Source organism: Gilbertella persicaria (genome assembly GCF_025201335.1).
Source record: "Gilbertella persicaria strain CBS 190.32 chromosome Unknown B0P05scaffold_15, whole genome shotgun sequence".
Classification (NCBI taxonomy): domain Eukaryota; kingdom Fungi; phylum Mucoromycota; class Mucoromycetes; order Mucorales; family Choanephoraceae; genus Gilbertella; species Gilbertella persicaria.
Window position 1 is genome coordinate 318741 of NW_026251976.1, and position 12763 is coordinate 331503.

At 37.1% G+C, this 12763-nt stretch overlaps 6 protein-coding genes across 6 annotated transcripts; 3 read left to right on the plus strand and 3 right to left on the minus strand.

Moving 5' to 3' along the window:
• The first annotated feature begins 128 nt into the window (after positions 1–128).
• Positions 129–1816, plus strand: B0P05DRAFT_537708 (uncharacterized protein). Its single transcript, XM_051577762.1, has 2 exons — positions 129–296; positions 351–1816. Exons 1-2 carry the CDS (start codon positions 215–217, stop codon positions 1742–1744), a joined length of 1476 nt encoding a protein of 491 aa, XP_051435912.1. The 5' UTR covers positions 129–214; the 3' UTR covers positions 1745–1816.
• B0P05DRAFT_508451 (uncharacterized protein) lies at positions 1787–4726 on the minus strand (the record flags this gene model as incomplete). The annotated part of the gene is made up of 4 exons (XM_051575571.1): positions 1787–2570; positions 2622–3993; positions 4033–4251; positions 4427–4726. The coding sequence occupies 4 exons, from the start codon at positions 4724–4726 to the stop codon at positions 1873–1875; spliced, it is 2589 nt and encodes an 862-aa protein (XP_051435913.1). The 3' UTR covers positions 1787–1872.
• A 353-nt stretch (positions 4727–5079) lies between these two features.
• Positions 5080–6047, minus strand: B0P05DRAFT_468085 (uncharacterized protein; the record flags this gene model as incomplete). Its single annotated transcript, XM_051574408.1, has 3 exons — positions 5080–5343; positions 5422–5639; positions 5693–6047. 3 exons carry the CDS (start codon positions 6045–6047, stop codon positions 5080–5082), a joined length of 837 nt encoding a protein of 278 aa, XP_051435914.1.
• Positions 6048–6326: 279 nt separating this feature from the next.
• B0P05DRAFT_570835 (uncharacterized protein) lies at positions 6327–7022 on the minus strand (the record flags this gene model as incomplete). The annotated part of the gene is made up of 1 exon (XM_051581340.1): positions 6327–7022. The coding sequence occupies one exon, from the start codon at positions 7020–7022 to the stop codon at positions 6327–6329; it is 696 nt and encodes a 231-aa protein (XP_051435915.1).
• A 494-nt stretch (positions 7023–7516) lies between these two features.
• B0P05DRAFT_489412 (uncharacterized protein) lies at positions 7517–8076 on the plus strand. Its single transcript, XM_051575299.1, has 2 exons — positions 7517–7891; positions 7935–8076. Exon 1 carries the CDS (start codon positions 7584–7586, stop codon positions 7782–7784), a length of 201 nt encoding a protein of 66 aa, XP_051435916.1. The 5' UTR covers positions 7517–7583; the 3' UTR covers positions 7785–7891; positions 7935–8076.
• B0P05DRAFT_59022 (uncharacterized protein) lies at positions 7890–8761 on the plus strand. Its single transcript, XM_051582789.1, has one exon. It carries the CDS (start codon positions 7995–7997, stop codon positions 8430–8432), a length of 438 nt encoding a protein of 145 aa, XP_051435917.1. The 5' UTR covers positions 7890–7994; the 3' UTR covers positions 8433–8761.
• The last annotated feature ends 4002 nt before the right edge of the window (positions 8762–12763 follow it).

Sequence of the window (12763 nt, forward strand, 5' to 3'; positions counted from 1 at the left end):
TACTTGTAGCTTGTTTTGTTTTTTACGTCATGTTGGATCTACAAACACCAAAAAAGGGTAGTTGTGACTATTCATCCTTTATAAAAGCAGCTTCATGGTGACCTCATTTTTATGCATTTTGAGACGTTGAGCTCATATATAAAACCTCATCCTCTACTTTACACGTACTCAGTTTCTCTTTTCTCACACCTTTTCTTTCTAATACACATATACAATGAAAACCTCAAGATATATCGCTTTTCCTTTGGCCTATGCTGCCTGTCTTCTCTTGCTTGCCAACCAAGCTCAAGCTAAAGGTAAGTTTATAATCATTTAAGACACAAAGGAAAGAAAGCTAAAGGGTCTTTTAGCTGCTACTGAACAAGTAGAAGATGTGACCAACTGGACAAAAGACCAAGTTCAAGCCTATCTTAACAAATATCAAATTACATATGACAAAAGCGATGAAAGTTTATTGGAAACTGCTAAGAGATATCGTGATGCAGCTGCCTCTAATGCTAATATTTTTATCAATGATCAAGCAAATAGCATCACTCGTTTATTGGATGGTGTCAAGATCAAGCTCGAAAAGAATTATAACTTGGCCACAAACCAAGCCAATGCTCTTATGAACGACCTCTCTCATGAATTAAAACAACTTGAGTTGAGCGGCAGTTTAACACAAGACAAGGTCAAGCGTGCTTTAGACCAGTATCAACACAAGGCTCTTAAACAAAAATACTTGACTGAAGCTCAATACAAGGAACTCGCCAATGATATCCAGAGTTCTTTTGCTCATCCTACTTGGTACCAACGTATCTTTGGTACAGGACCCGCTAACCACTTTTATGATGACAGCTCTTTCCACACTTGGCTTACCACCAGTGTTGTTCAACGCTTACAAGAAAACAAGGAATTAACCAAGGATGAGATCAACAGTGTTACAGAAACCTTGAAGAAAGCCATCATGAACACATCAAATTCTATCCAAGACTTGGCTACTCCTTCTTGGTGGAAGCAATTGGCCAACGATCTCGAATCACAAGGCAAGTTGAAGAAAGACCAAGCTCAACAAGTCGCCGATTCCTTAAAAGAGGAAGTCATTGCTTACAAGATTTTTGCCATGGATTATGCTGGTGAAACAAAACAAAAGTCTCAAAACTTGTTTGCCGCTGCTACTCAATACATCAAGGATACCGGTAATGGCATTTATCAAGCTGTTGTTCACCCATTAAAGAAGCAAGATGCTTATGCCAGTAGTGCACTCTCTACTGCTTCTTCTGCTGCCTCTTCTGCTACCGATGCTGCTGCCTGGTCTGCTTCCTCTGCTGCTGGTGCTGCTTCCTCTGCTGCTGGTGCTGCTGCTGACTATGTAACAGATGCTGCTGCTTCTGCTACTGATGCTGCTGCCTCTGCTACTGATGCTGCTGCTTCCTCTGCTTCTGTCTTACGTTCCAAGGCTACACAAAGCGCTTATGATGCCAAGAACAGCTTTGGTCGTTTCTGGCGTCAAAAGGAAATGGAAACCTATAGAAAGATTGGATACACTGAAGCTCATATCGACTGGATTGAAAACTATCTCTCGAAGACATTCCATGAAAAGTCTAACTTTGCCAAGGATTCTGTTCAAAGCGCCATCAACACTGTTCGTCAATACTTGATTCAGGCCAAGGTTCAAACTGCTGCCCACATTGATTCTCAATTAAAATCACTTGAAGGTCTTATTGAGCATTGGAGACGCCATACTGTACGTGATGAATTGTAATGCAGACGTCATTCTTATGTATTTAATAATAATAAATAAAAATAAAATACTTATTTCGTACATGTTGCTTTATTAAGTGGAGGGTATGATAAAGATATAAGATTAAAGGTGGGATACTATTTTTTTTTTTAAACTGCAATTTCTTTTGTTGTTGTAGTAGCAGGATCATCTAATAAAACACTACTGCTATTTCCTCCACTACTACTGATAATGCTGGTGCGATTACTACTGTCTCTTGTAGATGGAGGTGTCTTCTTTTTTTGTGTGGTCGTTTTAAGATACTCACTCTTACCACCTAATTTGAGCGTATCAAGTAAGGTACGATAAATAAACTTGTAGGCCCAAACATTGCCTCTCATTCGACGCATATCGACAATATACAATCCAGGCAAATTCTTGATCTTGCAAAGTTCGACACTAAAGCGAACTTCTTCTCCAGGATCCGCGTTAGGATCACCATAAATGGTAGCTGGTTTATCGTCTGTTTGTTGTGAAGCACTTGCTCTACGCAACAGCATTCGGAAGGGCGTGCCATTATTGTGTAAATGGGATGGTTGTATTTGTGTCTTTCGTTTCTCAATAGCACGCTTGGGTCGCACACACTTTAATTTGAATTCACTACCATCGCGTTTGTATTCGAGTCCAAGTGATTTGAGGGTTTGTTTCACTTCAACCAATACTTGAGCAGGCGCTCTTGATGTTAATGCTTCTTGATCAACTGCGCCGTGATGAATGCGTAGTTTAGGCTCATGGCTTGGATTGCTGGGAACACGATCATGCATTAATGGGTCATGAATAGGTTGATTGGAAGACTTTTGAATTGTACCTAATAACACACAATAAGTCTACAGTAATGTAGATTTTTTTATGTACTTACTTAAAGGTTTCTTTTTAAACCAATCCATGAGTTTCTTGCCTGTACTCTTGTGCTTGTCCTTGTCAGACAACGTATTCATGGTATGTTCAGAAACAGAAGGCATCATTTCAATACGAGTATTGTCTTCGTTAGGACGAGCATGGCTTTGACGACGATTGAACGACATCTTATTGTCTGTCATTGAATTGACCAACAAACTTAATGTTTTTCTTCTCGTGCCTCTTTCTGTTGGCGTAGGAGGTGTGACAGTGCTAAGACGTACATTACGTTTGGGTTGCGTCTTTTTAGCAGGATGAGGTGTACTTGCACTTGTATTAGGCGATGGAGAAGACAAAGTTTGCTGTTGTCGCTGTTGTTGCTTCCGTTGATGGTTGAGACTAGATAGAAACTTGGATTGAAGAATCGAAGGTGATGATGCGTCATGCTCAGACACTAAAGACATGTGCCTTGTGCGCTTGTCATTTGTGTTACGTGAGGCTGTTGGTTTTGGCGTGTTTGAATGACCAGAAAGGAAATGAAGAACCTTTTCAGTGGAAGAAGATACGGTGGATTTAGGACGAACTTTGTTTGCTGTAGGTAAAGGTGAAGATGGTGTTTGATTTTCTGGTGTTTCAATGCTGTTTGGTGTTTCAACTTGCGTTTCATCTTGAATGACGGCAGGAGGTAATTCTAGCTCTTGCATAGGCGTATCCTTCATGTCTTGATCCTCTTGATTTTCAGGAACAATTGCTTCCCCTTCCTCTTCTTTTGTTTGTTCCTCCTCCTCCTCCTCCTCCTCCTTCTCTTCTTCTTCTTCTTCTTCTTCTTCTTCAATCAAGACAGCCGAAGAGGATGCCTTATCTTCTTGAACAGGTTCCATCACTGTATTTCTTCTGACAGGTTCAGGAACAACCGCCTCTTCTATTTCTTCTTGTTCTGTTTCTTGTTTCTCTTCCTTATCAACAAATAAATGCTTATGAGGGCTCAACCAAGGATGAGCCATGATGGTTTCCATAGAACATCTCTTTTCAGGATTAGGAACAAGCATTAAGCTCATGAGATCGCATGCTTCTTCAGAGATATAATCAGGAAATATCAAGGGTGTATTTAGAATGTATTTGTAAAGCAAATTGATGTTGTAGCTTTCAGGATTTGCTGGGTCATCATCATAAGGCAAATAACCACATAACATGGCAAACAAAATGACACCACAAGACCAAATGTCAACTGCAGGTCCAACATACACACCTTGGTTCATGACTAATTCAGGTGCAGCATAACAAGGTGATCCACATGAAGTTGACATCAAATCGTCTTGAGCTGAAGAAAATTGGTTTGCGAAACCAAAGTCTGTGATAAGCACGTTGCGATGCTTGTCTAGCAACAAGTTTTCCTGAAGACAGTTAGCCTATGTAAAATCAAAGCTGCTTACCAATTTAAGATCTCTATGAACAATGCGTTTCTGATGCATGTAATGAACACCGCTTATCAGCTGTGCAAACAATCGGCTTGCGTCTTTTTCTTTCAGATAGCGATGAGCAAGGATATAATCAAACAATTCACCACCTGTTGCACACTGTAGAATGATACCAATGTACTTTTCAGTTTCGATCACATCATATAGCTCTACAATATTTGGGTGATGAAGAACCTATTTCAATTAGTCATGGCTTCTTTTGATTGACTTCATTGTTCTTACTCGTAACACAGATATTTCTCTCTCTATTTTAGTCATACGTGAAGCAGAGTCAATACTGTCTTTTCTGATCAACTTGATAGCTACCTAGGAATATGGTCAACAAGAGCAAACCTATAGGCTTACTTACCTCTTGTCCTGTCTTTACTTGGATACCAAATTTGACTTTACCAAATTCACCTTCACCCAAGGTTTGGAGCAATAAATAAGGACCAAAAACAGTAGGTTTTCTTCCAGGAGGAAGTTGATAATGATAGAGTTGATAGTAATATTGCCACCAAGGTTGGTTATGTCGAATCTTTTCTTGATGCTCGGCTTCTTGATGCTTCATAACCGACTTTTGTAGTTCACTCGGCATAGATGTAACAGAGTAAGCTCGTTGCTGATGACGAGGTGGAGAAGAAGAAGACGGAGTTTGTTGTACGGACATTATGTCAGGTACACTTTTTTCTTGTTGTTGTAGTTGTTGTTGTTCAAGAGGGTGAACAAAAGTCATGTATTATTATTTTTTTTTTATTTTTTCAAGTTTTCTCTCTTTCTTTTTTCGTATGTGTACGTTTAAAAATTGTCTAGTGAAAGAAACGTGACGAGAATCCAAATTTAGGTAAAGCAATGTTAAAAAAAATTTTTTTTACTACCTTTATTTTAAAGCAAAAAAAGAAAAAAAAAGAGAGAAGAAAAGCATAAAAAAAAATAATTAAGTCATATAAATATATATAAAAAACTGCGATTTGGGAAATGTACAATGTGGATTGTTTTGGGTATTTGAATAAGCATTTTTTTTTAAACCCAAACACGATTCTCTTTCCAAATAGGATATGCTTCATCTTCATCACTAAGTTCTTCCACTTCCACTGTTTCATATTTGCCATAGTAACTAGGTTGGTATGCAGGTTGTTCATAAGAGTTGCCATCATCGTCTTCATCTTCTTCTTCCTCTTCTTCTTCTTCAGAATAAGCAGGAGGATAATAACAGAATCGAAGTGGACTTGAGGGTTTAGGGAATTGAGCAATAATCTCTCTCCAGTTTTTCATACGGTGAATGTTCTTGGTTTCTTTAGGTGAAGAATACAGTATTCGGTTTGAAGTAGAAGTCAATGTGTGTTTGATAGGAGTCTTGTCTACTAGTTTATCTTCATGATTCCAGCGGTACTGCCCTTTTCTGTCATAGAGTAAGATATCAATACCCAGGGAGGAACAGTCCAGAGCATGCTCTAGTGAATCATCAATCAATACATCAACACCAATTTCTTGACAGATAAGTGACTTGGGCTTGGAGATGTATTCCAATTGCTCTGAGCTAGACAAGTCTAAATTACAGAAATAGATACTCTCAAATATGCCTGTAACACACATACACATGGTTATTGCTTAGTTTTTACACCGAACTCCTTACCTGGATAATGTTTGTCGACAAATTTTTTTGTCTTGTCTGCAATGAATTGCTGACGAGAAGTGATGATGACTAACGTAAAATGACGTCGCTTGAGCATCTTAAGGGCTTCCAATGCAAAGTCTCGGATAGGTTCAATTTGTTCAAAATGTTCAGATTCATAAAATTCTCTAATTTTCATACAGCTTTCTTCTCTCGTTCCACCCCAGATCTTCCAATAGTCATACGTATTAAAATCTGTAACACTAAAGTTGGTCGAATATGTATCATTATGCCATTTGACTAGACTTTCTAATGTATGGGCCAATGTTTGATCAAAATCAACAGCAATTACTTTACGAGCTTCTTTTGGATGCATGAATTGAATAAAGAAAAAAGTAAAGAAGAAGAAAAAAGAGAGGGAAAAAAGAAAGAGGAAGAAAGGAAAAAACGCTTTATATAGAAATATGGGCGGAAACAGAAAGGAGTTTCTATATAAAAAAAGTCCCCTGGCTCAAAATCACCTTTTCAAATAGTTTATTAAATTGGCACATGTTCTCTCTTAAACAAATCCAATAATACAGAGGCGTTTATATAATATTTAGAATTTTCTCCTTTTTAAGGAGTGCTTGCTTTTTTTTTACTTCTGAAGGGGGGCTTAGAACTCTAGCCATGCTTTATTTCTTGTAAAAAAACGCACTGACTTTTGGTAGAATTGCTGTTGTCTCTGTAATTTGATTAAAGACAGGTTATGATTAAAAAAGACAAGTTGAGTATTTACAGTAGTAATTAGAATAATGGTATCTTTACATTGTTCATGTACTCTAAGTTTGCGACATATTTTGTTTACAAGTGCCGCATTTTTGCCTGATTCGGTCCATATGTGCAGAATATGGCGATCAAATTTAGTGTTTGCGATATTTTGACTTGATTTAACAATAGCTGCAAGTTTTTTGATCAGCAAGTCATATGCATCTTGTTTGGTATATGGTCTTTGATATGCCATGGCCCGAGTGACAGAAACACCTAGAGTCAATTGTTGGTAATGGCAGGCATAATCCATGATAGGACCGGTGCCTCCATTATTGTTTTCTTCAGGATAATCATAAATCAGCTCTGTCTCGGTCTTGAAGAGATCAACACCCAAGAGTCGAGACAAGAACTCAATCGACAATGCCTCACTGTAAATACTCGAGCCACCCGCATTGGGCGTTGAAAGTATACGAAAAGCACTCTTGCCCAGCATTTGTTGTTCTTTAATGGCCAGGTTGGTTGTGACTACACTGCATTGGCCTGGTTGAGTAAGGTTATGAAATAAACTCAACATGTTACGTTGAGAAGTATAGATAGTCATATCTGGGTATTGAAACTTTAGTCTTTGTCGTAAATAAAAGCGAATGCATTTTCTGTGTAAAAGTTGAAACAGGCTTTTCATGAGAAAAAGGCAAAAAGGGAAAGAAAGGGGCCATTACGTCTTTGTTATTATTTTTTTTTACTGCTGTATTCGAACTCAGTTGGAAAAAAAGAAGTGCTTGTTGGTCTCACGTGAAAGGGTAAACAGCAACTATTTTTCAATTTTTAACTTTAAGTGAATGATGAGGATTAGCGTAAAAGTTGGTTTTGATAAGCTAGCATGACTATAGTGCTTTACAGGCTTGCATTAGGCAGAGAGGGGGGCTTGTCCTCCTTCAAATGTTGACATTGCAACTCAGATTGTACACAAAAGAAAAAAAGTTTGCCAAATGTGAAGCAATAGCAGAATTTTATCCTCCTACTTGCTGCATTGTTTATCAAGATAGATGTCAGAAATAGAATAAAAAAGAAAAAAAAGTATTCTTTTTCTTTTAGGTTAAATGTTAACATAAAGTTCGGCACACCAATACAAAATAGAATATCAAAACAAACAACACAAAGAATGTCAAGTGTTGTAGTTGATGATATATATATCTTCTCCGTATTTCTCCCTTACTATCTCCTTGTTATATGCAAAATATTAGATGTTCAAATGAGAGGATTGTCAAATAAGAAAAGGTGCTATTTGACAGCAATAAAAAAAAGGGGGAAACAAATTATACGTTTGAATACATCTACACTTTTTGATGTGTCTATCAATTAAAACCCTTCCTTTGTTATGCACCCCTTGAAAAATATAAAGAATATTCATCTCTCTCTTCTTTTTTCTTTACTTCTTCTTTTTCTTTACAGTTTACTATGGAAACTAATGTAATAACAAAAAGATAAAAGTATGTACTAAACCTTCACTTAGCTTCGTATATTTAGTCCAGTCATTTTATTTCACGAAAATAATTCAGCAAATGATTATGATATGATACAATTACAAAAAGAAAAAGTAAATGCAATGCTCAAAACAAATCTTGTCTTTTGGGAACACATTATTCACACAACTCGTCAAAGAGATAACAGCCTATCGCCTGCAACATGCTATTCCTCACTATCTTCTAAAGAAGAAGAAGAAGAAGACGATGACGACGATGATGATGATGATAATGGCGAAAAAGAAGAAGAAAAAGAAAAGCAATGCAAAAGACGACTTGTCCAAAAGAAACGTAGAGGCAATCTACCTAAATGTGTCACTGCCATTCTGAAGCAATGGCTGATAGATCACCACAAACACCCCTACCCTACTGAAGAAGAGAAACGAGCACTGGGGCTCAAGACAGACCTCACTCTAAACCAGATTAGTAATTGGTTTATTAATGCACGAAGACGAATTCTACCTTTTATCTTATCACAAAAAAAATAAATCCAAAAAGAACTGATATACCCAATTAAAGCGCATGGATCAGCATCCAAAAACGGAGTTTACTCCACATTTCCAGTTTTTTACCATTGAAGCTGATTTGAAGTTCACTGTCGTTATCAGCGAGTGAAAGAAACGGCGTGTCGCTTGTGCAATGACACAGGCTGCACTTGGCTATCTCAATGATCAAGCATCAAGCTAATTCGAACCCTAAACCACAAAAAGAGAGAGCGATTGTGCACATCCTGGTAAATTCTTGGAAAATCAGAAATCAAAACGCCGATTGAAACCTACAGTCTCGATAGAAGATATGCATCAACTATGTTCGGAAATGTCAGGAAGTACGATAAACTTTCTTTCTAAATAAATACAAATGCTGTTTCTGCTACAAACAAACCAATATTTGCGCACAAGATCGATTCACATGATTCAAACACTTTTTTTTTCTTCTGTCGTGATGATATCAAACATAACGTTTAGATTGTAAAGTAAAAATATAAAATATAAAAAAAAGGCGGGAAACGTTTCAAAAGGAGTCGATTTAGATCTGTGACAGCCTGGATTCTCCGCGCCTCGTCCATATATGTACACATAAGATAGACAAATAGGATCATCCAAATTAATTTTTAGACGACCATTGTACAGCCTTTCCAAGAAGTAATGTCGCAAACGTTGAAAAATTATAGTGCAAAATATACAAAATGCGACATCTTGGCGCGACAACAATTTCTGGAAGAACTATACTCTAAATACTTGAGTGGCATGAAATTCACCAAAAAAGGCAAGATTATCATCCTCAAAGCCAAAATGGTATAGCTTCAGTCTTTGAGTATGATTTATTTGCCTTCAATAAAAGTAAGTTTTGTTCTAATTGAAGGTATGCCATTAAAATCAAATTGATTGCAAAGAATGTTAGTGAAATTATGTTTATCAATTTACAGCTTTAGCTTCCATATATGCATTTTCACTGAAATTGCATTCATGCAAAATTGGAATTGTAATGATTGAAAGACATTTATTTTTGGTCACATGAAAGATTGGTCTTGTGTTTAAGGCACTAGTTTTGCATAGAATGGCCGAATTTAATAAAAGACTAAAGAGATCAAGTGTTTTTTTAATAAGCTACTTTATTTGAATAAGCAATTCGGTAATACATTACTTACTCAGGTAACATAAGCAGCAGGCAAATAAATGCTTGAACGTGAAAAGAGAAATGTCTTCTTCTATTTCATAGATAAATAAGTGTGGCATAAAGCCTGTTTATACATGCATAGATGCTCTAAATGATTACAAACAGTGTTTACTAACATCTAGGGTACTTTTGGAATTGACTTGAGCAAACCTCCGATTTATAAAAAATGGTCAAAGCTTTTTTTTATAAGGGAGGTTTGCTCCTATTTTATTTAAAGTCCTTTAAACGTCAAATGAGGGAAAGAAAAGACCATGGTATTATAAGAACTAGACCAAGGAAAATGTGATAAACATGTAGTATAAGAAATTGAGAAAAAAATGAGAGCTTGAGAGCTTGAGAGAGCTTGATCGATACTTGAAATGGAGAAGAGAGACACGAGGAATAACAACCGGGAGGAAGAGGACCTGACGTAAGAGATGGACCGAAGGAGCACGGATGTTGGGATTAATGTATTTGAGGCCACAAGGGAGAGGTGCTCGACAACGGTTTAATATGAAAATATATACGAATAAAAACAAGTGGGAACAATAAGTGTTTGCATCAATCTGTGATTCCAAAAATTGTTTCAGGCGGTTAACATATCGGATGTTGGTAGCTGATGGAACATTTATTCAAGGCGAAGGGCTACGCCAGGACACAATTATCCGAGCAGCAACTTGCGACCAAGACTTTGTAGTGTTTTCAGGTTGACGACGCCACGTGTTCGAGGGAGTCATGGTGTAGGTCTGTTTTTTTTTTATGTGAAAGGACCATACACAAGCAGTTTTTGGTGAATTTACCACCAACAGAACCACTTTCGACGTCGGAATGGAGACAAAGCCTATTGTGTTAGATAAGAGACACAATAAAGCAGTTGCAGTAACGACGACGAAGGAAGTGGTGGCTCCCTTCCCTTGGTATAGAAAATTGTTTTAAGTGCGCCAACCTCAGTCACCATTGGTTCACTAAAAAACTGTTACAGATACTTGCTTTGGAAGAAGTAAAGAACAGTGAGTTAGGGTTACTGAAAATAAAGCGCGATTTGAAAGCCTATAAACCACTTCCTCCGTCGTCGTTACGGCAATTGCTCTATTCTTTTACAGTGTAATAGACTTCAATTTGTATTTTCCTCTTCCAAGCATATCAGCTGAGCCAGGAATAAATGAGTTCAAGTTAAAAACACATATATTGAAATATAAAACTAATATTAAAACATATAAATTTAGCAACAGATGTTGTTTTTTGTTGATTTTGAACAGCCAACGAGTTCATCCACAGAATCAAATGGAATGATTGGGCTATTATCTTGTTCTTGTTATTATTCTTCGTCTTCCTCTTTCAAGCAGCTCTTCTTGGATATTCTGACTAAATGTCCAAGCTGCATAATCAATTCCAAAATCAAATCAAATCTATCAAGAGCAACAGGCACAACAAAAGAGGCAATCTTCGTCAACGTAAAGATTTTGTTCTTTTTCTCAAGAAGGTAAAAAAAAGGAAAGAGGTACCAATAACCTGCACCGACGTCACCGAAGAAGTGTCAAATCTCTTGGTTGCATTTTTTGAAAAGCGTGCAATTCGGTATGTATCAAGATATAGCAATTATTTAGCTATGATGATGGCAGCCTTAGGCTTGATCTCGTCATATAGGCTTGTATAGGTGTAATTGCCGTCTCAGTAATGGTCAACACGATAATCAGGCTTTTGATTTTCGCCTATTTCACTTCTTTTATGTTTGCACTATAGAATGAGTTTAGTTTTTTGAACACAATATATATCTACATTGTACGCACTTGAAGGCTTGCAGCCAGGAAAGTTAAACAAGCCAGAAAGGAAGGGATGAGCAACGGAGTAGGTCAGCTCGGACTCTCTCATGCTGCTGCTGTGGTTTCTTGCTGTCTCTTTGCCTCCACAATGTAAAGTAGCAAGTTAGCTAGTTGTCTAAGCAATGCAAATACAATGGTAAATGACAAGTTCTTCAAGGCTTCGATTGTGTTCAAGCTAATCAGTCGTTAGTCATATGTGATATAACCATAGCAATTTTTGCTTACCATCCTGCACTTTGCTCTGAATAAACTTCAATTATGTCAGAAAGATAAATCTTCGCGTTACGTACATAACAGAGAAATTGAATTACCGAACCATATTCTTTTCTGTACATATTAGCAACAGCTTGCTCGTCAACACCAAGCAATTCTAGTTCTTTTTGATGTATTTTTTTAAAAGCATGGAGAGTGGGACGTGTATTGCTTTCGAGGTGATTTCTGATTAGCAGTCCTAGTGAGATGTTCAACAATAAAAAAAAGAAAGGTAAAGGAGACAAATGATTTGTTTCTTGGTACACAACAGGAATCCAATTGTTTCTTACCACAGGATAAAGTTTATCCTTTATGGGGTAGAATATTTGTGGGGTGATGAGGAAGAGCTTTTGAGAGCAAGTTTAATAGATGGTTTGCATGACTTGTTCTCTATATTATTCTGTTATATTGCTTTTGACAAACAAAGAGTTTCTAGACAGTCTGGGATATCTATTTGCGATATTGTCAATTTTAGCAACTGCTAATTTGAATACCCAATAGTTTCGTTGGTCTCTGTATTTGATATTTTCAATGTATCAAGGACACATTTTTGATGATGCAGAGCTATAAATCTTGAAGAAACAAGATCGAGGAGACCATTCCTATAATCTTTTTGCCCTTGTTCTTTTTGAGATTCTATATCATCATTAGCGCCAAAAAGAGTCCATTCCTGGGAAGGTGAGGTGGTAGCATTAGATGGAACCACCAAGCCACCCAAAAGCATAAAATTAATTTTTGTGTAAATTTTTTTCTCCATTATACTTCCTTTCTCCTCTTAGTGCTAAATCCATGAAGGCAGCGTCTTGTGTCCCCCGTCATGGCTTGTAATTCTCAGTTTCCACTACACAGATCGTTAGAAAGCAAAAATATGCTGGGTTTTTAGAATTTGTCATACACTATACTTTTAAATTCTACCTATCAGATTCATCGATTTTAGTACAAAGCGTATCGCGACACAGTTTTGCTCTTTCCTTCTTTTGCAACAATGATTTAGACGCAAACTACCAGTTCAACAAAGTCATGCATCCTCGGTCCTAGTCGAATTGCATCTACTTATCTTAATGAAATGATAAGACAATCTTGTAAGT

Excerpts from the sequence above, each read along its gene's own strand:
- B0P05DRAFT_537708 (XM_051577762.1), top strand. The coding sequence starts at position 215 with ATGAAAACCTCAAGATATATCGCTTTTCCTTTGGCCTATGCTGCCTGT. Across the intron at positions 297-350 it reads CAACCAAGCTCAAGCTAAAG|CTGCTACTGAACAAGTAGAA; the intron begins GTAAGTTTATAA and ends AGGGTCTTTTAG.
- B0P05DRAFT_489412 (XM_051575299.1), top strand. The coding sequence starts at position 7,584 with ATGTCAAGTGTTGTAGTTGATGATATATATATCTTCTCCGTATTTCTC.
- B0P05DRAFT_59022 (XM_051582789.1), top strand. The coding sequence starts at position 7,995 with ATGATACAATTACAAAAAGAAAAAGTAAATGCAATGCTCAAAACAAAT.